This window comes from Numida meleagris, chromosome 18 (assembly GCF_002078875.1).
Source record: "Numida meleagris isolate 19003 breed g44 Domestic line chromosome 18, NumMel1.0, whole genome shotgun sequence".
In the NCBI taxonomy this organism is placed as follows: domain Eukaryota; kingdom Metazoa; phylum Chordata; class Aves; order Galliformes; family Numididae; genus Numida; species Numida meleagris.
Genome location: NC_034426.1, coordinates 3,163,294 through 3,188,111, shown reverse-complemented (window position 1 = coordinate 3,188,111; position 24,818 = coordinate 3,163,294). Strand labels below are relative to the sequence as shown.

At 43.1% G+C, this 24,818-nt stretch overlaps 1 protein-coding gene across 2 annotated transcripts in view; it reads right to left on the bottom strand.

Moving 5' to 3' along the window:
• UBE2G1 (ubiquitin conjugating enzyme E2 G1) overlaps positions 393-24,818 on the bottom strand; it is a 25,131-nt gene continuing 705 nt past the window's right edge. Inside the window, exons 2-7 of one of the 2 annotated variants that reach the window (XR_002443976.1) lie at positions 11,595-11,697; positions 8,783-8,880; positions 7,551-7,729; positions 3,673-3,796; positions 1,721-1,756; positions 393-1,600 (exon numbers count right to left, since the gene is read on the bottom strand). Coding sequence is in view for 1 of the 2 variants with exons in the window: in XM_021415594.1 (XP_021271269.1) it covers positions 3,710-3,796; positions 7,551-7,729; positions 8,783-8,880; positions 11,595-11,697 (467 nt within the window). In the remaining variant the exon portion in view is untranslated. The remainder of the gene's footprint in view (positions 1,601-1,720; positions 1,757-3,672; positions 3,797-7,550; positions 7,730-8,782; positions 8,881-11,594; positions 11,698-24,818) is intronic. The other variant, XM_021415594.1, reaches the window with a different exon arrangement.

The window sequence follows — 24,818 nt, the reverse complement described above, 5'->3', positions numbered from 1 at the left end:
CCCACCCGCAGCCCACCCCTCAAGAAACCTGCAAATATACTTTTTTGTACACTTATATTGCACAGTATTCTGAAATGAAGTCCAGCCACAGCTGGCTAATTACAGCTGAAGGCTTCTCACATGATGACTCTTAACACCAGAACATTATTTCTCTGCTGTTAAAAACTTTCATCTGCAGCTGAGATGGAGGAGGATATTCTGCCCCAGGCCAGCTGAGGCCAAAGATGGTTCCAATAGGAAGAAAGTGTTTTGTTTGTTTGTTTTTAATTTCAAGAATAAATAGAGTATGTCAAATTGATCAGAAGTTTGCTGAAAATGCTCAGGTAAGCTGCAATCCAACTGCAGCTCCCCTTCCTGTTTTGATACTGAAGACAGCAAGTTTCACACAGTAGTATTGGAAAAAATTATATTTTGGAAGAACTCACTACAGAAGGTGACAGAATTCCAAAAAATCAAATTACATGAAAATATACATCGCAATTTTCTTTGTACATTAGGTGAGGAAAACTCTGAAGTAGAAGGCAAAGAATATGAAGGGTCACAGAAAAGAGAGAAGAGGGATAAGGAGAGAAACTAGTTCTGATACCAAACCCAGAAGTTAGTCATTTGAAAGCCTACAGATGCGCATGCTTGAATTCAACCTTGAGAAAACACATCTCCCTCACACACCCCACCCCACAAACAGGCAATGGAAAAGGCAAAAAAAAAAACAAAACTCACCCATAGAAAGCAGCTTATCCCCATCTTGGACTAGACTAACTTAGTCAACTCAACTTCTGAACAAAAGCGCTCAAGTCCCTTGGAAGGTAAAACCCAGCAGGCTGCTCAAGGATGCTCCATGGCCAGTTTTATTGCTATACCCAATTCAAGAAGCATGTGCAGTTGTTATTTTTTTTTAAAAAAAGGGGGGGGGGGGAGTAAGAAGGAAAAAAGCACCTTAGGGACTACAAAGGTCATCAAAAAAGAAGACACAAGTAATTGATAGCAAATCCCTTCAGGGTTTAATTAGGAAAACTTTAAAGTTCTGATGAGGGAATAAAAGGGAGCACATATCCAAAAAAAAACCACAAAACAAAAGAGATACTAAACTTCAATAACAAGAAATTTTAATTAAGCCTCAGTGGGTCAAAGGAAAATTAAAGTGGAAAAAAAGGACTTTAATCCTAATTGGTTTTAGTTTGACATGCTTCACAAGTTGTTGGTTGTTTTTGTTTTTCCAAACTGATAGGAAACAATGAATAGGGAAAAAACCTGCTAAAATCTTTAGAATTTACACGATTCTATTCCTAACTACAGACAGCATTATTTGGTACAATGTGTATTTGTGGATGTACATGAACAGTATATATATTATCCGGATCATGTTGTGCTATGTACACATCTTTACAATTCTTCCTGAAGGTTAAAGCAGTTCATTAGATTTCAAAATGCGTAATCATCTTGTGTTGGCACTTGTTAGGCTCTTGTCAGCATTGATAACTGGCATGTTTTATTGCAGCCCAGTTCCAGCCAGTATTTGCCAACTTGTAATAACAGAAGTCCAGCAATAGGTGGGTAGAGTGCAGGAAAAAAAACAGTGCCATGTTTCTCAATTGGAGACCTACAAAGAAATCACAATTATTAAAAACAAAACCCCTCACGATCCTTAATATTTTAAAGAGGCATTACATAGTGTTTCAAACTCAAGGAAGACACTTCTTTGTTCAAGAATTTTACGTACCTCTGTAGAGAAGATGCATAAATCCAAAATCATCACCTGAGAAAGACTTTAGTTAGTTTCAGCATAGGGTGCATCTCAGCCCAACTATCAGACTTTCAGGCTCCTGTTACTTGTGTTGCTTGGAAAGTGCGCAGAGTAAAGGTTTGATTTTTCACACATTTAGATATTGATAGATTTAATCACAGAAACTTGTCTACACCACTTCTTATGAATGATGGATGCTGCTTCAACAGCAAATTGCGGTACAAAATGGCACAGCAGTGCTTCATTTAGCAGTAACACCACAGATACCAAGCCAGACTGTGCTTGTTTGAAAGCAGCCACATGGGCACTTCTCAACCAATTCACTGCTTATTGCTTGGGAAGAGTCACCACAATTTAGAAAAACACTTCTGCCTTCCAGAAAAGCAATACAACCAATTACTTAATATTTGTCACTGTTGTGCTATGGCCAAGTTTAATATGGCAACAGTGAAGGTTAATTAAGGATATTTGGTTATTCCTTTTCTCTAAGGATGAGCTGCCAGTTACATTAAAAACTATTACACAATAAAACTATAGGACAGTTGTAGAAGCCGTGTGGTTCCTTCACCTAGCTTTTTGTAAGTATTAACACTTCTCACACTTGCCCTTTCTGGGTAAGTTCAGTTCAATCATTTCTTCAGATTAGAGATACTGTAGTATCGTTTGTCACAGAGCCTCAGTCCCTCAAAAGGAATTCCTCCAAGGATGTAAGAAAGCAAGCATCTCCCATGCAACCTTGATGAAGAAAAACAACTAACAAGCATTTGTTAAGCTGTTCTAGTCATTCAGACAGTACAACCCTTTTGAACAGCATTTAGCACCATACTTTTCCTCCATTAGCTTTGTACGCTGAGGCCAACAGTACATATGTTTTGGGCTTCTCCAGCAGAATGGGTTAGACTAGTTTATTTGCCAAACCAAGCATTAAGAAAGGGGAGCTTCAACATAAGTTTCAATTTTGCTTCAGAATAGCAAGAGTGAGAAATTATTAGCTAGTTGAAGCTTTTTTCCTTGGCATCTAAAGATTAAAGTAGCCAAAGGCCATGTATTTAAAAGCCATGTTTTAATTTTGAGCTTTCTACAAGAGATTATTGTTGAAATCCACTGAAGAGCACAGGATTGCTCGAATTAGAGTAAGCATCTGAAATGAAATTCATTTCATCAGGGTGACAAAGTGTAAATATCTTGTCAGCTACTCTGAGGTCAAAACTTATCCAGGCTGTGCTGCAGCTCAGTTCTCAAACAGAATCTAGCTGTATTTCTCATACTATTTCTAAACCATCCCCAGTGAAAAAGCTGCTTTGGAGCTGCTGAAGAAAATACCACCTTTCTTGATATAATCGACAAGTAATATCTTAACTTCATCCTGATACACTACTAGTACACTTTCTATTACAAAAAAAGTCCCATCATACCAGAAGCAATCTTATCTGAATGGTTCTTAACAACTGCAGTGAAAACTTAAGATCTACAAGCAACATGCCATCAATACTTGCAAGAGAAACGCTGTACGTGTATGAACTCAAGACAGCAAGACAGGATGCTTTTAAGATTCAAAGGTGCTCTTCACAACAATGAACATGAAGGAAGGAGTATTCCTTTCTATTCTAACTCCAGTAATCCTTAAGCCTTATTAGTGAAGCAGGATGAATACTGCTAAAAGAGAATTTCAACTTCTGAATGGTATAAATACAAGAGTACTAAGAAGGTCCCCAATCAAGGCGGAAGGAGCTGTTACTGCATGAGAAAGTTTTTTTCAGCATTCCTTTAACCATGCAGGCTTTGGTATTGCATACAGCCAAAGAACTCCAGTAAGATCAAGCAGCTGAGAAAAGTATTTTTCTTTTTGAGAAAAAAGTGAGCTCAGCAACACGTAGGCAGAAAATCCTTAGCTCAGGTAACTAACTTTTCTTTAGAAGGATACTTACCCTGAAAAAAGTGAAGCTACTAGCTGCTGAATAAGTGTCACTCAAAAGCAGTTTCTTGGCTTTTTCTTACACAGCGGGCAACTTTTCTTTTAAATTCTCCATTTCTGTCTTCTCTCCATTCTTTCTGTAATTGAATAGACAGCTTTCAGATGTCAGTGCTATAGCAATGTACAAGTTCTAGGAAGAATCTTGGTGTTTTACGTTTTCAGACATTTGCCATGTAGTCAACACCTATATTTGTTTATACTCATCGAGCTATTCACTAAATACCAGTGACAATCAGAGTTTGGAAGCTCACCCTCAGTTTCTAATACAAGCTGCTCCCAAGACTTAGACTTCCCTCCTTAGCTTTTTAGCATTCTCCAAGACTAACCTGGTAGCTACTAGGATTTTGCAATGTCTGGGCTGAAATCCATTTACTCCAGCCCAACAAGCAGAAACAAACTGCAGATCACAAACTATTGTTAGGGGTTACAGAAGCTGGCTTGAACTGCAGTGATGAACAAAGGCACGCAGCTACTGTAGAGCCAGTAGTTATTGTACCATTTTTTAAGGACACTTTCAACTCTCTTAAACCAGGACAGAAATACAGAATCAGAGTATTCAGAAGAGGCACAGCAGTGTCTTCAGAAACAAAACTCCTAGTCAGATATGGCTGTATGCCATCATCTCCATGAGGAAGACCAAAACAGAATGCTCTCAGCAGATCTACAGGGATGGTCTCTTGACATGTATTGATTTCAGAACTGCACAGATGAAGAACAAAGATAAAGATGAACATGGAGGTAAGCAAGAGGGAAGTCTGAACCCAGATATGCGCATTACCACAGTACCACTAAAACCCACAGGAAAAAGCAAGGTCACTTAAAGCTTTCATGCCATCTTCATGAAATGCTCAGAAGATAGCACAGGAGCAGCACTCAGCAGGACTAAGGCTAACACTGCCTTATGATTCAGCAAGAAAGTAGCAGGAAAATATTAATGAAATAGAGGGGTCTTTCTACATCTTAGTTTTTGATATAAGCAGCATTCTTAAGGGGATGGAGGAAATTAAAAAAGTATGAATAAAAATTACACTTTTTTCTGAGGAAACCACTCTATCAGGCAACACCTCTCCACCTCCTGCACAGGGTGCAGGTCATAGCACATGAGTGACAAAATGGGGTTAACTGATGCACATCCCAACATCCACCACCTCCCAGCTCACCAAACCAGTCAGCATCTTGGAAAGCCCAGCATGCCTGATCTTTCTAATGGGAGCACAAACAAGGTTATAGTTAGTTTGTTCTCCTTTTTTCAGAAATTAATGCGGAAGCATTTTGTTCCTAGGATGGCAATATAGAACAACTTACACAAGCGGGGGGGAAAGGAAGGGGCTAAGGCAAAAACCTTTGAATGAGTGTGCCCTCCTAGCTTTGGGCTCTTAGCGTTTTGTTTTCTTCATGCTTTATATTCCTAGCACTATGAAGCAAGTGTTCAGAACTGAGTAGCAAGTGAAGTTCCCAAACTGACAGCAATCTCTCCAAAACTCTTATTTCAGTTTACGAATCAGTCCCATTTGCTTCTCACAGCACCTACCCAGGCTTACTGTCCCTCACTTTTCCCCACTGAAAGAAACAGCACTCCAACACACGTTTTTCAGTTTTCCAGGAAGCAGCTATTTCCCCTGCTCCTATACAGCTACCATCTGCCTGTGAACACTTAGTCTCAAGTGGATCTAGAATATGAGAAAGCAGTTAATGAGAACAAAGTATCTTTTACTAACTGCCAAATGCTTTTGCTGCAGTAAACCAAGGAGGAGCATAACTAAATAGAAGAACCCTCAATGAGCAGCTCAGAACAGAGCATGGGCTGCTGATTCCTTATTACCCTGATGAGGATGCTCTGGTTACTACGAAGAGGACGCACTCTACAGACCAGGAGGAGATGCTGCATTGCTCAAGCAGCACACATTAAGTTCAAAAGTTACTTGGCAATATCCAATACTGCAGTCAGAAAAACAGTTACTAGCATCCAAAGGCTGCATCAGTTACACCTTGGTACTGTCTCCACAGTCTGAGACGGATTTTAAGTTTTTGTACTTTCAGGCTGTGGTTAAGAAAGCTGCGTTCCTTTAAAGACATTTTCAACCCTTACCCTATGGTTCAGGGATTGACTTCCCAGTAGGTAAACAAATGCATAGTTTTGTATCTAATGGTTGTAGGAAAGAAGCAAAGTTGCTCCAAAAGCAGCTGGTAGAGATTAAGGTAGAATACACAAAGATTGGAAAAAAAAACACAAAACATGATTCTAGGGAGTGATAAGCATAGCTAAAAGTATAAGCTTTCTCCAGTGTTAGGTCAGCTACATTCAACATACATGAGTTTGTTAACTGAGGAATTCTAATTGTACTTTAGCATTTCATTAATAACTTGCTCCTGCCAGTGCTCTCGGGTTTGCCAGCAGAAAACATCCACTTGCCCTGGGTACTTGTTTCTACCAGTAATGTGACACAAGAACAGGAGTGCCAACATTTACAACAATTGTAAGTGAGGAAATTCCACACTACAACCGTGTTTGTTTTTCTTATCCCGTTAAGTTTGATTCACATGAGACTTTTCCCATGTGGATTTTTCAGCACAGCTCAACCACTCGTGGAAATGCAGCAGAGCAGATCAAAGACTTCTGGAAGCTAAACTCCTGCCCAACTGAGGAAGGCATAGCTAACTTGACAGAGGCTAACATGCTTCTAGAAAACTCTGCATCTTCCAATTGCTATCTCCCGTTTTCCTTACTCTCCCAGTTACACCTGGAATTTCTCTTTTGTAACCACACTTGCATGTACGAGTCATTGCTGAACTGCAATGCAAGAGTAATTCTAAGCAAAGTATGTTAGCATATCTCAGATGAATGGGGCCTCAAGTCTCTTCTCCCGCTCCCCCCAGAGCTGAGGATTCTTCCCTCCCCACCACAAATAGTTATTACTCTAATTGCTGTTCTGCTAGAAAAGCAGCTCTCCTAGAGAACTGATAGCTGCGTTTATACACCCACGTAGCACAGGCCATGCTCCAGAAACACTATGCTTGCTGCATAAAACACATCCAAACACTTAGGACAGAAGCCTCACTACAGATTCAGAGTCTTTGACTATACATTGTACTATTTGCCCTCACTCCTTAGCCAGGCATTCAAGTCTAGGACAATAGACTTCACCAACTTACAGGCCAGATGCCCAGTGAAGCTTTCAAGTGCATTCTTTAGGTAGAACTGCACGCACCAATTTGCTCTACTGCTTTAATCTGTGTTCAAGTAAGACAGTTTTAAAGAGATGAATGCAAAAGTTCACAACATAATTATGGTGAAGTACTCTGTTAAGTTTTCCTCTTCATTTGAAGGAAGTTACATATCCTGCTAACAGGTTTAAAACAAATTTTGCTAATTTTTATAAATAATGTGAGAAGCAGTTCTAGAATATATCAATTTCTGCAGCTGAACTTCACAGGAGAGGTAACTGCTACACATGTATAGCCACATGGAGTTACACAGTGAGCTTCCATGAGACAAGCACTAAGGTTTACCTACAGGTACTTCTTTACATAGGTTTATTTGCTACAAATAACTGCATAATTGAATAGGAAAAAGAAAAAACACTGCCTATGAAGCTTGACAGCATCTTTCCCTTGCACGCTGCAAGACATTTTCCAGAGCTAACTAGAAATCGTTTTACAACACAACTGCTATTCCCAGCAAGAAGGCAGCCTCAGCTCATGTTACACAAAGTTAGTCCGAAGAAATTATTGCGCTGTTTGTCAAACTGGAAGGAAAGTTGTGTGTCAAGTTTAGGTTTCTAAACTGTAGACAACTTGCAGTCCAAGAAAAATAAATAAATCAGGTCTTACCGCTGCATCAACGTTAGCAGGAGAATCACCATTGGGATCTGCCAGCATAGAAATTACACTAATCATAATAGTTTCCACTGTGTGAATGGGAAGCCAGCGTTCCTCAGGTTTTTCATAGCCATATTTGTCTTCTCCAGGCTCATGAAGAATGGAAATGCAGACATCACCATTCTTGTCAACTACAAAATAGAACAAGGCATATTTCAGTAATGAACACGCTGGCATTTCTTCAAGATACTCATGGTACTGTTAACCTTCCTTCCAGCTAGTCTGAAAACACATTGGTGAAAAACTTTATAAAAAAGGAAAGTAATTAAACACTGCATAACTTCATCTGTAAGAAACAAGGCTTGGTGAAGTCTTATTAGTCCTAGACATCTGAGGAAGGAGGCAGTACGTAGGTCAGAAGAGCTTAATTTTAACACAAGGCTGCAACTTTAAGAACTACTTAAGCAGGCTTCCACTGATGTCTTTTTTCTGTCCAGTTTAGCAGAGCAGAGGGAGATTTCTTCCACAGCAAAAGCATCAGTTGGATACTATTACAATGTATTGCCGTATTACTTCAGTTTCTGGAATCAGAAACCATCTGGCAAGTACCCTGATATTTCCAGAGCTGAAACAGACATGGCACTGAGAAATGCTCACTCCCTCATGACAGGGCACTGTACAGGTCTCTCCTCAATTTCAGTATCTACAACTTCAGAAATAATTTTAGAACCAAAAGAACATCCCAGTGAAAATCCTCTTCCAGTTTGTTTCACGTTCCCAACTATGTCCAGCAGACTAGGAATAACTGAAACCTTAGGAGCTATCATCTTTAGCAGGACTAAAAGATGCCGTTATTTCCTTTCATGCTTCACTGGAGGAGGAGAACCTCAAGTCTTCCGAATTGAACAGCTAAGTTAGTAATACAGCAAGATGAAGTACTTGAAGGTACAACAAAGGCAGCTGTAGAAGTCAAGTTCCTCCTCAGACCAGAACTTTGCACTTAAAATATTAAGACAGTCCCTGACTAAGTTACCAAAACTAGTGCAATATACTCTAGGAGCAGTCTCTCAAAGCAACATTATTAGAAACTCTGCCACGGTTAATTATTATTTCTTTCTGAGGTGAAGATGGCAAAGTAAATGCACGTTTTTATACTTCTAGCATGAATAGCATTGTATTTATTCATCTTCCTCACACTTTAGTTCTTAATTGCAAAAAGAAGTTGTAACTTTGTGATCTCTTACCATTCGGATGCCAGATTTCTGTAATGAACTTCATTTTTGGTGGCCTCAGTGGGTAGTCTTTTGGAAAAGTCAGATGAGCCTTGAAAACACCACCTTCACTGGGGAATCAAAAATATCTTAGTAGATTTTCTTGTAAGTTTTAGCTGAAGGTCAAAACTTACTGATGCACCAAAAGCTCTCCACTTAGCCCTCATACAGCTTAATGTGTTAGTCACTAACAGTACCAGCACTTCCACATGCAATGCAAGGCAATCAAAGACTACAGTCCCATCACAAGATATTGCCAGGTCCCCAACACTACATTCTTTTTTTTAGAAAAAGGAAAAAATAAAAAGATGACATCCCAGAGCAAGAAAAAAATGACAAGGAATTCGCAAGCTTATTTTTCTTCCCAGTACATTTGTTAACAGAGATCTTGCCAGCATCTCCTTCTCAAATCCTGCCCTGCAGATACCTGTTTGTATTCCTCCTTTAGACACCTCTGTACTAATCTCTCAGTATCAGCTGTCCTAGTGAGTCCCAGAGGAAAGTTAAACAACAACCTCATGGCTACAGCATTACTTTGAGGAGACCTCCAAGAACATCTCTTCAACTCTCAGTCTGACGGACTCAAAGTGCTCTGCATTTCAGTTGCACACTAAACTGGAGAACAATAATAAGCAAGGGCCATCCAGTTTTCATGTGGAAGTTGCGTACAGTCAGGTCCACATTCAACTGAAGTTATCTAAATAACTAGATTTCAATATGCAGAAACATTCCATTTGGAGAAATGTGCAGGTCTGCATTCAAAGGAAGCCTTACGGACGGAATACTTAGCTAACCTAAGTTCCCTAACAACTGCCCTACTAATTCTTGTAACTGAAGCTTGTTACAAAGTTTGAAATGCAAAGGCAGAGGTTACAAAAACTGGAACACAACCTCCAAAGGAGGCAGCATGAGATGTACGGTATGAAGTCTCTCCTCAGTAGACACTCAGATGAGAATTGGTGTAGTAAGGACAAAACTGCTCTACACATTAATGTTTTCTATAGTGGAGCAGAAGCCAGTACACAGAGCCCATAGGCTACTGAGAAAATTAAGTTCTACCACTACTATAAAAAACACAAAACACTACTACATCTAAATCGACTCTTGAAAGAAAGCAGCAGAGGGGGATGTGAAACCACAGCATTCATTTCCAACAACTTCCAGAAACGCAAGCAAATTCTAAAGAACTCTTCTACCTGGGAAGAGTGAGGACTTCAGAAACACCACCAGCTACTTCTGCCCCAGACCAAGTCAGTCCTATATTTCATAGTGGAAGAGTTCTTCCTTCCCTTTTTAGAGAAGCAAATAACAGATCTACTAGACTGTACGTTATACTCGCTGCCCTTCATCAATGGCATTTAACTGTTTCGCAGTGTCTCAGTTAATAAAGACAGGTGTCAAAGGGAAATCAGCATCATTTTTAGCAATATTCCTGATGAAGGAGTCTCTATCAATAGCATCATGCACTGAGTCCAAAGTCTAATTTGCCTGATTTTATATAAAAAAAGAGATTAAGGACATAAGCAAAAGAGATTTTGCTATCTAACAAGCCTCAGAACAAGCTCAGCATCTTACTGAAGTGGGGAAAGACACTACTGCAATGTTTAGCATAAGGAAATGGTCAATTGGAAGCACTGTCTCTGAAAGCATTCAAAAAGCCACGAGAATATAACAGAGACACGACACGGCTGTTCAGAGGTCAGCAGAAGTTGGAAAATTAGTCATACAAGGCTTGAGAATCACCCTGTAGTGAGCTTGAGAAGCCAGATCACTTTGATTATTGTGCTCAACTACTTACTCAGATGCCTTCAGACAAAGGTATATGACAATTTGATGCTGGAACTAAAACTGACCTCAAGTAAATGCTACTAGAAGGCTTTTGGTACCAGTAATTTATCACTGGAACAGCTTAATAAAGAACAGAGTTTATCCTCAATAACTACACTTTAAGCTGACCTCTTGTGAGCACAGAACCTTCTCCTGGGAGCTAGAAGAAACGATCATACGGAATCCCTGTAAAAGATGTTCTCTCGATTAGCCAGAGCTTTGGATTCCTTTATTTTTACTTAAAAAGCTCCCACATTACACGTGGGAGAGTGCTTCAGATATATATATAGAGGGAGAGCTGCACAAACACAGCAAACTTCAAAGTGCAGGAAAAGAAGTTACTGCGTGAACTACATAGTTCTGTGTGCAAATGCCAATTAAAGAATGCAGTCCTTCGGAGCAAGAATAAAGATTCAAGTTTTTTTGAATCCTACTGTGTAAGGTTGGCCTACGATACAAATTTGATCAACATTAAAGTGCTGCAGGTCACACTGGGAAGTTCTTCAGCAGCTAGCAGTATGAGGGTTGATCGATCTCAACCTGGGAGAAACTGAGGCTAATTCCATGATCTGCTCCAACTACATCCCTACAACCATCTTCCTCCAATGGCTAGCATGAAGTTGGAATGGTTTGAAGTTGTACCAGCAGCTAAGGTAGAGTAACAGTAGATTACACTGCTCTATTTCCATGTATAGCAAACAAGCTGCCTCTAGGTATAGTCTATTCTTTCTCCCTTCCTTGCTAGTGCACAAAGGGATCAGTACTGTAATTTCCCAAGGGATCAAAGCAGTTGACAACTTCACAGCAAACTCAACTATTTACAAACACTTTACTAGCAACAGAACAGCAGTATCTAACTTAGTCAGTATAAGGACTTATGTTCTCTACTCGCTTAGACCAAGTAGGAACAAGTAAACAAGAGTTATACTTAAGTTTCTATATAAGTAGCAGTACTTACTATAGTGTATCTGGAGGACCAATAATAAGGACTTCCCATCGATAAAGATCATTGTCATCTATTAAGCCCGCTGAAAAGCCTTCCACTGGATTTTTGTTGAGCTCTGTGTAGAAAAAAGAATTTAAGAGTAACTTTAGATGTCTGTAGCACTGGTTTCGCTCATGTATCTGTAGGTGACCAAAAACCCCATGACTCAGTGATTTAGTGTCTACTGATGGACGTCGGGTGGAGATGAGCACCCTCAGCTCCCTACCACATACAGCTGCACACTGCCAGAGCGGAGACCCACGTTCTGACTCACTATCTGCTGAGCACATTCTGAGCAGAAGGGCCAGAATATAACTCAGCACCTTTCGACATGCTCTCCTACATACCCAGCAACAGGTGTGCATGCAAATCAAAGATTCCACACATTTTCTACTAGTGAAAGAATCACACTGCTTTGCAAGAACCCTGAGGAGTTGGATTAAACTCAAGTGTATTTTTAGCTCTAGGAAAGTGTTAACATGAAAAAAAGTCACACCATCTTTTTTTTTTTTTTTTTTTTAAAACTAACATCCTACTTCCCTTAAATGATCCTTTTCAGATTCTGAAAAGGACTGAGACGCTTGCCAAGGGCATTCTGGAGATAATGGTTTACTAAATCCTGAAACATGCAAAGTTGCATGAAGGGAGCTTAGATGAGCTGTTTCGTTTTTCATTTGTTTGTTCTACAGTTTCATCCAATAACGATAAGCAAAACAGGATTTCAAGTTTATAGGCGATTCCATATAGTTACTGCCAGATAGGAAGTTGATCTGGAAATAGCTATGCAGAGTCGAGCCTGGATACGGACCCCACTAGCTGTTCTCAGCTCCCTTCAGAAAAATACATGTACAGTATCTGGGAATGAATCTCTCAAATAAGTTCTCCCCAAAAAGTGAAGTTGGAATGGGGAAAAGAATCTCTCTTAACTGATTACTTCAAGGTAAAGACCAATTTTAAATGTCATATTATGTGAAATGGCAATTCTCGATCCAGTACTCCAAACAGCATGAACTCACAATGAATCTTTGGTACTTAAGAGAAGGGGAGGGGAGAAGATCAGGCTTTGTTTTGTTTCACAGAAACTACTGCATTCATTTTAAATCCTGCCAGCCATTATACAGCCCTTGTTATTTAAAGATGTCACTGTATCCTTCCACAGTCAGTCTATATATTCCTTCTGTGTAAAACCAACAGCAACAGCTCTGTTTTGTGTTCATTCCTAGTCATCAGAAACTTAGTTTGTGGAGTTATAATGCAGAAGAACCTGAAGTAAGAACTCCGTACCATTATGGAAGGAAGGCTACCATTAAGTCCAAACCAATCTGCCCATGATGTCTCAGACAGTGCCTGCCAATTACGAATTAAACTACTGAAAGCACGGTTAAAAACAAAACCACGAAATAAGCCTTACGCAGGTGAGTTCAAGTCCAAATAGTAAGAGTGCTCAGCTCACATAAAGGATCATAACCCCAAAGAGATAGATAGAGAGAGTGACTTCATTCAGTCACTGCTAATTCAGTCAAATTTATCCATGGAGATGAATCAATGCTGAAATCCCAAGAAATGTTTCATTTCTTGGCAGCATGTTGGAAGGGCTTTTCTTAGAAGCTACCCAGCAGTGTGGTTCAGTCAACAGATGAAGTCAAACACTCACTCTGAGTGGCAGAACAGAGAGAACAGATGTAGGTGTTGAACCAAATTGTACCTACGTAAGACAGCACCTAAAGCACAAAGGTAATACCACAGCTATCTAACAAACACACGTTTCAAAGCCAAAACCTGCAGCACGTCCACACCTCTGCTAAGCAGGCCAGTCCTCACTCTGATATCCAAGAAGGTTTGAGGAAACAACTGCATGAGCTTGAGTAACAATTCAGGTCAAACTGAGGTGAGAGGGACTGCGAGAATACACGGACCACATCAAGCAACAGTAGCTGCTGCAGGAAGAGCTACTGAGCAGGTCCCATCCCTTCTCTGCTAAAGCTGCACTTCACTAGTCCCTCACTGCCTCCCTACCACAGCCATCCCTTCAGCATCACATGTTAAAGTTCCTTGGCATTAGTACATGAATATAACCTGCTTTTTCACATTCAATTTCATTAAAAGTTGTCTACTGTTTGTGTAAGAAAACCCATGCAATTTATCTGAACACTTCTGCTCAGGACATTTTAGTCATTCATTAGGATTAGTACTAATACAAAAGAGCATTCAGCATAACGACTACAGAATTCAAAAGGGAGAGAGCAAATACTATTTTTGAGCATTGCAAACTAAAACTTTCAAGTCTGAAAGCCTTCAAAACAAATTCCCTCATTTCTGCATTTCCTCAGGGGAAAAAAAAAAATCAGTTTGTTGAAGTTCTGTGTAAACTGCTCCAACTCAAGCTGCTCACACTTAGCTTCCTTATTAGTTGCCAGTTATCTCATCTCCATGATATGACTAAACAAGCCTATCAGAAATTAAGACTGGAAAATTCTGCGTGCCTCTGAGTGCCCTTGCTGCAGGTCCCCTGCAAAGCCCTGAAGCAGTCAGAACACCACACTGCTGCAGTCCAGCAGCCACATCTTTTCTATTTCTAGATTTGTGCTCCTTCCATTTCTTTTTACATCTGTCTCCGCCTTCAGATGACAGCTTCAAAAAAAAAGCTGTTAGGTCTTTTAAAGCATTTCTCTCATACTTGGTCCCAATGAAAGCCAGCTCTTGCACTGACTCATACCTATACCTAAGATTTTGCAGCACTATATTGCAAGAGATCTTGGCATCCAGTCTTATTCCTTCTCACCATACACAGAGCCTGGGAGCTGTGCAGGAAGGACAGCGATTGCAGTCACCTTTAGCTGCCGCAATAAGGATGCAATAAGTAAAGGCTGCTCAGTGGATGTGACCTATAAAGCACACATTGACTCTTTTATTGGAAGCGGCATCGGTCTTTACTTGTAAGAAGACCTGTTTTCTTTCTACTGGAGCAGTACTGAAGCACTTGAAGTATTTGTGCAAGCAGTAACCACTTAAACTGGAGATACAACAATGGGTATAAGCTCCAGCACCTTCTTCGCAAGATGTAAACAGAATTACCACAACACTACAGATAATCTGGATAGAAGGGCTCATTTTATGCTGAACTGAACACCCAACTAACAGCTAGTTGGCAGACCGAAAAGGAAAGCTCAGGGAAGTTCTGTACTGGGATGTGAAAAACATCGTCCTTGGCTGCTTTACCACGGACGGTTATGAGCTGCAACTCGTTAAAACTTGCAAACACTGAAGCCTTGTTTAATTATTTTCCCTGGATACAGCAGCACGCTTATCACAGGAGCTAACTAGCAGGAGTACCCACTCCTCATGAGTCAGGACCCATGAAGCAGTGAACCCTTAACCCAGCCCCACACAAGCCCACCCCAGGGTGGGCAAGGAAGGGGCACAGTGCCGGCTCAGCATGCTGCCAGGCAGACACACAGCCACAGCCCACTGACATGAGCTGCTCTGGGGAAAGGAGACACCTGTTCTGTCTGTCACATCCCATCGCCCACAGCCCTTAACCACTTGTGGACCGGACAGGAGATTTCCTGGACAAACTCATGGACGAGCACACTGTGTGAAGGAAGGACCTGGTTCCCCCCTCCAGCCTGGGCAGTCGGGCTGCAAAGCACCGCTCGCTGAGGAGCCTGGGGATGCAGGGAGAGAATTCAGACACCTCTAAAGAACTGCATCCCCCCAGGTTATTGTCAACACAATTTATCTTCGGGATTTCTTCATTTAACTAGAGACATCCTGTACTTTTTAAGTGTAAATCTGAGTACATTAACACATCTCCATCATGCCCATACTCAAGTTTCAGTGCAATCCAGTTGCTACACTATATATTGTACACTGTTACTTAGTATATAAACTACCAGAAATGCAAGAAAAATAATGGCTTAATATAATCGAAACTTTTATTCCTGGGGGAAGGGGGGGGGGCGGAGGAGGAAGAAAAGTTTCCTACTCTGCTCCAGGTAAGCCCATAGCAGCTCAAGCTGCAGCACCTACAGAGAGATCCCCATGGCTGCTGCTAAGCCAGGCACTGGGCTCCCCTCATCTCAGTTCTGAATCAGGACAACAGGCCAATGATTCAACAAAGTTGTTTAAGTCCAGAGTACACTTAAATGTTCCATGCCTGGCTTCCCACCATCTGCCAGCACAACGCAGTGCTCCTTTGGTGGCTCAGCTCTTCCTAAAGCAGAACCAAGTTACCACCGCCTTAAACTTGAGCCAGAACTGTACAATCCAGTTTGTGTTTAGTTTACACCAAGCTACTGACATTCCCACTCTCGCTAAAACTGTGTTTATATAGGCCAAGAGACTTTTAGAAACCCAAGAGCAAAACAGCATCAACAAAAATGACTAAGCAGAACGAGCCCCATGGCCACATGTGGCAGCTATGTATGGCATCTGAACTTCTCAGCCTGGCGTTCCAGCCAGCCAAACGCTGCGTGCAAACACTTCGGAGTTTGAGTTACACTCCAGAACAAAACTTTCAAAAATACAAGCTTCTGTAGGACTTTTAATAGAGCCTCTGCAGTACATTACACAGCAGCTGAGTTCTGTGCTGCCAGGGGACTGAGCCCAGAACAAAAGCAGACTCAGGACAACCCAAACCCCAGCTAAGGCTTCTGCAGAAGCCACCCCACTGACTCACTGTCAGCTCCCAGAACAGTCACACAAGGGCCCTATCAGGGGCTTTATTTTGCTATAGACTGCATTTGTTTTTTTTTCCCCTAGTTGCCTTCTACGAGTCTCAGTACTAGCCCAGGAGCTTCTGTTCAGACTGAAAACCCTTCTTCTAGGCTCCTCTCTTGACAACCTAAGCTACAGCTTCCAGTTATATTAACTGAGGTCAGCTGTGATTTCCACTACTTCTCTTCCTGCCTACACACCCAGCTGCAAGTCTTTTAATCTAGAAGATTAGGGCTGGGCTACTGTCAAGTAACATCATCTCCTCATTAAGAGCACCCCATATTACCTGCTTTCATCATGTTCTGTCTTGCTCCATGAGCTCATCCAAAGAGTTCAGTCAAAACACAGCACGTGATACACACACATTCCTGGCTGCCACTTCAGCAGTGACAAATTAGATAGCAATTAAGACACAGAACAGTTTTAGTCTCAGAAGAACATTTTAAATTATTTTGCAGCGAGACCAAAGCAGAAGAGATAAACCTGCCCTAAGGACAGATCTCTTAACCAGCAGCTCTAGGCTCTGGCTCTTACCTTCAGCATGGCAGCTAACCAACTTCCAGCACACCATCCCCTGTTGATGGCACCATCACTGGCTCTACAAACCTGACTCCCCTCTCAGTTCAGGGAACTGGTGGAGGGTTGCACTGACAGCATTAACGTGCAAGCTGCCCAGTGCAGTCACAGGCAGCTGCATACACTGCTGCACTACTGTGCTTCTCAGCTACCACTGCGCAGCCTTCCAACCATGAGCACAGCAAGGCAGGTTTGAGAAGGACGGGGGACAAAGCTGAGGAGCTCTCATTTGATTTTTGTTTTTAGCCCCAGTAAGCTTCCCAGCCAGGGCCAAAGCCTTTAACTCTCATAGTACTGCTTAAGGTTTTGAAACACACTTCTCAGACAGGTTAATACAGAGGTTGAACAGGCCTGTAAGAAAAAGTCCCAGCAAGGCTTGAATTTGGGACAGGAAGGAGGTGGTACGAGGAAGGATGAATGGAATCAAAGGGATCAGAAGCAGCTCAGTTCTAGAGTCCAAGCTTGAGAGGAAGTGAGCATCCCACCACAAAGCACCAGGCAGGGGTGCCCAGGGTCAGCTGCAGCATGGGCCCATAGTCACCCATCACACTCAGTGTGAGAGAAGTGCCATCTTCATTTTGTCCGCAGTTTTCACTCTTCAGAGTCAGACAAGTACCAGGCAGGTACATGCATCTCTCTGCATTTGAGATGCTCCCTCAGCAACATTCAATAGAGACCTTATCAGGGTAAGCACTTCCCTGGACTCCAAGATTATCTCATCCCAAAGCAGATGTCAAAAACAGGTCAGACAAATCACGTTCTGCAACTGCTTATCTCTCACCTGCAAAGGAGCCTCCAGAGCCTCAGACATCTACTGCACACACTGCTAGAATTTTGCAAGACAAGTGTCGTGCTAGGCATTACTCAGAGTTTGCCACGGATGGTAGGAAAAGTTAAATTGCAAATTAACAACAGCCTAAAGTTACAGAAAACTCCACCCAAGTAACTTCTGAACAATCACCACACGCATCAGTTATGAAACAGCACGGCTGAGCAGACTGAAAAGCACTGGGATCTGCATGGTTTACATACAGGAACAGAACAATCCCACAAGGCCTTACAGAAAGCCTGTTCCACTGCATTGTGCCACAGGGAGACAGCAACATCTGAAGAGTTCATCAGGAACTTTCCTCACCGTATATGTAAGCTAGCGTACAAGGATCCTTTTCCAGCCTGTTTTCTTCTCACTTATACAGCAGCTCTGTATATCCTAATTTGAACTATGTTGTTATTCAGAATTGTTTTAGGGTATTTAAGTGACACCTGGCAGCACCAAGCGCAAGGTAACTACAACACCAGCCAGTCTGGCACACCAGGCATCGTGATGATCACATGGGAAGAGGTTTCCCTTAACAGAGCATCATGTATGGGCAGACTGCACACAAAGGCCTTTACAAAGGACTTCTGTAACTCTTGACTATAACTCTAAGCCAAGCACAAGCACTGCTAACGTTCACCCCAGGAGCTTAGTTATTTGTATGGAATCCTATTTCATTTAGATTGCTATACTTAGTGCTCTTACAGCGTCTGGATATTTGATGCCCGTTCCAGCTGATATGCCTTGGACCTGAGAGTAGGAAGGAGAAGAGAAGAAAGTATGCCCATTTACACTTGCAGGGTAGCCTAGAGCTCAGACCTACCAGATTTCTTCAGCTACAGACCTTGCCAAGACCAGTCCACTGACAGCCACACACTGCTGAAAACTGAAGCACAGAGCAGGTGCAGCATGGTGACAGTACAGACCCGCAGCACGAAGGGCTGCCCAGATTCTGTTCCCATACAGCAGGACAAAAACGAGACAGTGAGAGTTTCAAGAGCTACGTGCCCTATTTCCTCACCCTAAGCACCTGCTCTTCCTTCTCCAGGCACCAAGCTCTGCACACGTATCAGTTTTTGGTTAGTTCATACTTTCAGAACAGCAGCAACCTTACAGTTCAGAAGTTTCGCTTTACCAGAACCCCATCTCAATGCTGGAAAGAGAAAGCTGTTTTTTGAAATGCTTCCATCATGCTCTGCATGAACACTTGAAGCTTACTTCTGCAGAATACCTGATGTACTTAAAGATCTTTGTAAAGCCCCAGCCCCAAGGGTGGCAAACAAGAACACCTAGATGAAAACAAAGGTTACATTAAGCACTTTAGGGGAAGAAAATTTAGCAGAATGCCTGTTTGAGGCAAGCACATTTCACCTACAAAGTTCACTTGTTCTCACACTGCTGAAAACAAGAGAGCTTTGGAGAAGAAACTTGTACCAAGTGTGAAAAGAACTAAGTAATCCTCTCTTAGATAACTGCACATGTGCTGTTCTGAGTCTTGTATAAAACAACGTGATGAGGTGACAAAGAATTGAGACAGAATCAGTTATAGTTGCAACATGCTGTTTTATTTCAGGACTCCTCACTCTGCTTGACCAGTCTCCCATCAGTTTCTCATGGACAAAAAAATAAAAAAGGAAGAAATAACCCGTGGCAAATCCTTACAGGTTACATTTCCATAGCTGATAACTCTAACACTGAAGTTGCAGTCATTATCAACAGGCACACAAGGCAAGGCATTTCAGTAGAATGTGGGTGATTAAAAAAATAATCAAATAACTTGATAAATTAGGAATTAGTCTAATGAAAGAATTTTCTTAGCAGGTACTATTTTTCTCCTTGTTCTACAGTATCTCTAGAGCATTTCTCCGTGCCAATATTCCCTTAGAGAGCAGAAATCACTCCACTGTCAGATGCAGATACACTTATGCTAGAGTGTAACTTATGATGCCCCGATATTTTATTTTTATTTGGAGGGGGGGAAGAGGGAACAGAGAAAAGAACTGCGTTTACAGTCAGCTTGGTTCTTTCCCTGTAAAGTTATTCAGCTTGCCTAAGCAGAGCCAAAGGGCTGCGACCACTGCCAGCCCCTGGAAGGGCTAACTCCACCAAGCAGGCTGTTCCTGCTGGCTCATCCCATTCAAGCAACCAGCCAAGTCACCAAGCCCCTCCATTTCAAGGCTTAGCTAAACCTCACCAGAACTGTCAGCATCCCTGAATTTTTGCTCTTGTGATCACATTCATAAATACCCTTTTCTCTGAAGAGGCAGCATTCAGCTTATCCATGCAACTGGAACATTGAAAAACTAACACGCGCAGCTAGTGAAGGCAGCCACAAGTCGCATCCATTGCGCTGCTGGCAGTGCAACTGAAGTTCACAGTGACTGGAGTCAGAACAGTACGAGCAGCCTGAGGTCACTGAGAGCAAGGCAGCTGTGATGGTCCTGCCACACTTACAAGAAAACAGGATTAACTCACCTGCTCTGGAGGGCGAGTGCCTAGGCTGCAAGTGTTAACATACACGATCCGTACACGTGTTCCATCTAAGCATCCCAAAAAGCATGGCAGCAATGAAAGCTGATCCTTACAGATATGAAAAACCTTTTTCTTAAAGAAGTAGAGCTTTCATAGGACTTAAGTGATACTCAAGTTGTACACAAGTAGGACCTTGCAATCCTAACTATGTATGGTAATACAGATTATTACTCATCATAAAAACATACCTCTCCAAGGAAGCTAATAGGAAGGCTTGCATCAGCTTCACACTGCAGTTCAGTACCACTCCAATGATATCATCTTGTAGACAAACCTACTCTAAAGCAGAAAACAGCCTGTATTCAGCTGTAAACAAAGCCTTCCTTCTACTGCCAGCCAGCCAAGAGATAGGCCACCTCAACTCCAATCTATCAAGTGATCTTAATTCCATAGTTCCCTCAGAATTTACTACCCGAATATTTTTAAAGGAAACACTGTGCAGCTGCCAGAAATTCAGCTAGCTCATGGTATACAAGATTTTTTCCACGCAAGTAAAAACTACAGAACTGCCACATTAAGTTTAATAGATTTCCAACTCATTTAACTTTTGAATAAATTATTTCCAATGAAAAATGTCTATGTACACTTCAACTTGAAATAGTGCTGTATTTCTCATGTTTGAGAAAGTTGTTAGTGTGGTTTTTTGGTATCCTAAGTTGGAGAATACTTACAACACAGCAGAGCTTCAGCCAAGGAGGGCATGGTTATTCCCGTTTTCAGCGAGCCATGTTTATGTCAGAGATGACTCGCACTTCTGGTTCCACGGTACGCTATGATTTAACTACATCCTCCCTATATGATTTTGCTGGATGAACTAGACAAGTCTGCCCACTCTAACAAGTCCGTGTCAAGAAGGATTTGGCAGAAAGATTAAATAAAAGCATTTAGAGAAACGCCTCAGCCTTCAAAACCCTTAGGCTTGACAGCTCTGGTGACCAGAAGAGGAGCTGTACACTCGCCGTCGTTCCGATCTCTGCTTTTAAAGAACACGAAGTTTTTAGGCTGTAGGGAGAACACATTTTACCCACACACATCCCCACACCCACCTCCTGGTGCACGAGCTCCGCTGACCCAGTGCTACACATCCAATACCACCGGTGTTTTTCCACCCTTCGGAAGCTCAGAGGCACTTCATTTACCTTTTTGTCTCATATCCTTAAGAAGAATTGGGCAGAGGCTACAGATTTTATTTCTCAGTATTACCCAAGTGCCTTTTTTGGGGAAAAAAAGGAAAAAACCCTCACACCACAAACAAAACTAATTAAACATACACCTGCATGAACAGACAGATTTACTGCATTTTAAGATAATTCCAGAGGCTGCTAGAGCTTACAGTTAGCTTGACTTGAGAAGCAGAAACCATTTAGCTTTACTGACATCCACGCAGGAGGACCTCCCTTCAGCTCTAAGCCTCCACTCTTAGTGCCAGCATTGCCTTTGGTAGCGAGATCCCCACTCAGCAATTCCTTTAAAACACTCTGAAGAAACACAACCAGCCAACCTAGTCCCCATTCTGACTGCACTGATTCAAACTGCTCTTGCGCCTCGGTGGGGACAAGCACAGGTAGATACAAAGCCGGTTATTATACCAGTCCTCTGGCAATATAGCTCACTATGCCATTTGCAGACACTGACCCTACTTAGCATTTAAAAAAAAAACCAACAACAAAAACACCCACACCACAAGACATCTAAGCTGACATTTATTTTGTGACTGTCACTGAATATCCCTTCTTAGAGCATTAGCAGCATCCAGAACGCGCTGCTTAAGACGAGCAGCATGTTGTACAGGCGGTGCTGCAGCACCAGCTACCTGCTCATGTTACAAGCCTCTTGCTCCAGAGAAGCAAGCAGTCTGTCTTCACACACTTATTGCAAAAGTTCAGGACTATGTTGTCAGGTTTTCCTTAATTTACTCTGATGAAACTAAGGATCTTCAGTCTCACTGACCAAAGAAAAAGCCACAACTTGATCTTCACTTTAACAGTCTTCAAAAATTAAAAGAACTCATTACAAGTGCTACATGCCATAGACATCTATTTTCCCCATAATGCCTTTAATAAAAAGCAGAGCATATAGGGAGATAAGAAAGGCAACAGTTCTGAGGACTCTTTCACCTTCCCTCCTCCTCCTCATTCTTTTTCCCCTTTTAGAATTGAGAGGAACTACTCAAGGTCTTGTCACTCATTAAAAACGTTCTATATTCCCCAACTGCTCCACACCCATAAGGGCTTCAGGTCCAGTTCAGCCTCCCTCCACTTCTGGCTGTCTTGCTCCAAGCTGAACTAACAGCCCTGACTTCAGATCAGTTTGAGCAATGCTACCTTGATAATGGAGTGACCTCGGCCAGTTTAAATGAGTTCAGATGACATAACTCATCCCCACTGCCAGTCCGCTGTCCTCCAAAACCCAACCACTAAGTACAACACAATCACTCACCACACTAAATACATAACTCAAAGCTGCATGCAGCAGGAGGACTGAAGAATCAGTCCCATCAGTAAGAAGAAAAACCTCAGTGTTGGTTTTTGTTTTGAGGCAGAAAATGAGAGATACATTGGAGCAGCTGAGACCTGGGTGAAGACAGCAGTGGGGAGGGGGAAGGTCAGACGTCACGAAGCTGAGCCTCTGCACTGCACCTTCAAGCAGCCTGCCACTACAAAACGCAGCTAGGGCCTCATTACAGCTCTGTGCAGATGCTGCAGATACTATCAAATATGGAAGAAATGACATTTTCCTTTTCAGGTCAGTAACTACTTCAGAATTCTGAAGAATTTAAGACTCACCACACACTTAAGAGTGTACACTCAACTACTTTATATGTATATAAAAATATATCAGAATATTTACATACATCTGTACACATATGTGTACACTAATTTACATAGTTTTAGTATTTTTAAGTAGACATAAAAAAGTACCGATACTACCGAAAACCCAAAGGCCCCACAGAGGGGTTGCAAGTTACATGCAAATGGCCGCAGCACTTGAGTCAGCACAGTTGACTCAGTATCAGTAATAAGGCAACTGGAATGGCGTACTGGTTTTACCACGGCACGTGAAGCTTTCAGAAGAGACCGGGCAGAAAGACTGAGGGCTTCGCTTCTGTCTAACAGCCTCCAAGTCCACTGACACATCCAACCAGCCTGCCTTCACACAACAGGTCAGAAAACAAAAACTACAGAACCAACAGCTAACGCTTACTTACCAAGCACACCACAGAAAGCTGGAAAGTGCTTGTCGTTGGTCTGTTGCAGACTTCAGCTAAGCGTCAAACTTTCTTTCATGGGGCACAATTAGGTTGCTAGCAGAGAAATTCCAGACTGTATCAGGTTACGAAATGCTCATTTTTATGAAGCTACAGAGCAACTTCTACACTGCATCCTCCCTAGCGTGATCACTTACTGAAGAGCTTTCACAGAAGGGAAAACTTTTGGAGCTCCTGGTCTAAGTCTATACATACTGGTAACAGCATATCTGAACATGCAGCTGCCCGATCAGATGTCAGTACCCTCAGCAGTCATTAAGGCATTCCTGAACATGAGCACACCACACGTAGTAAATCCGTTTTTATTTTAAAAAGTCATCTTCAGGAGGTTTAAACCCACCCTGCACTGATGGTTGGCCAGGACTCAGCTCCACCGAGCTCCCAGCTCAGGGCAGAGCTGCACCCAGCGCCATGCAGCTCCCGTACTCGGTTATGCAACTTTGCAGCGAGCGGGGCCCTGCTGTCCCCACCGCACCCGAAAGCCACCGGAGGCCACAACCCTCCCGCAGGAACCCCCCGAGCGGCTTTGACCCGTCCCTCTCAAGCACAGCCAGAGCTCTATTTGCGCGGCTTTAGGTACACCTAAGCGCGCATTTCCTTATCTGGGTATGGAGCAACGCATTTTTACGTAAGGCGCAGAGCAGCCAGCGGAGCTGCCCGAGGTGCCGGCAGCGCTCAGGGGCGGCCACGCGGGCACACGTGCAGTGGGGGAGGGCGCGCTCAGCCCCCGCCCGCCGCTGCCGGCTCCGTGTCTCTTTAAATCTGGCAGCGAGCGACACATGGAGCTGCATTGTGCGCCCCGCCGCCCCGCGCATGCGCAGCGCCGCCGGGCCGAGCCAGGTCCCCTCCGCGGCCGCAGCCCGGGCACAGGGAGGCAGCGCGGGGCCGCCCGCCCGGGACAAAGGGAGGGGACGCCGCAGGGCCCAGCTGCCGCCCCGCCGCCCCCCGCCCCGCTCCTCGCCCCGCCGCGGGGCCGCGCTCACAACAAAGGGGGCAGCGGCCCTCCCTTACGGGCACGGGGCGGGGGGGGGCGGGACGGGGGCACCTCAGGTCCCCGCGGCGAGGAGAGCTCAGCCCCGAGGCACCGCTTCTGGAAGCGGGGAGAGGATAATAAAAACCGAAGGAAAAAAATATAACCGCCCTAGAACTCCCTCCTCCGCCTCTGACAACAACGCACGGCCCTACCCGCGCTGCGCCCCCACGCCGAGGCCCCGGGAGGGGACACGGGGCCGCGGAGGCCGAGCCGGGGCGGGGGGAGCGGGACCGCAGCCGGGACGGGGGGGAGCGG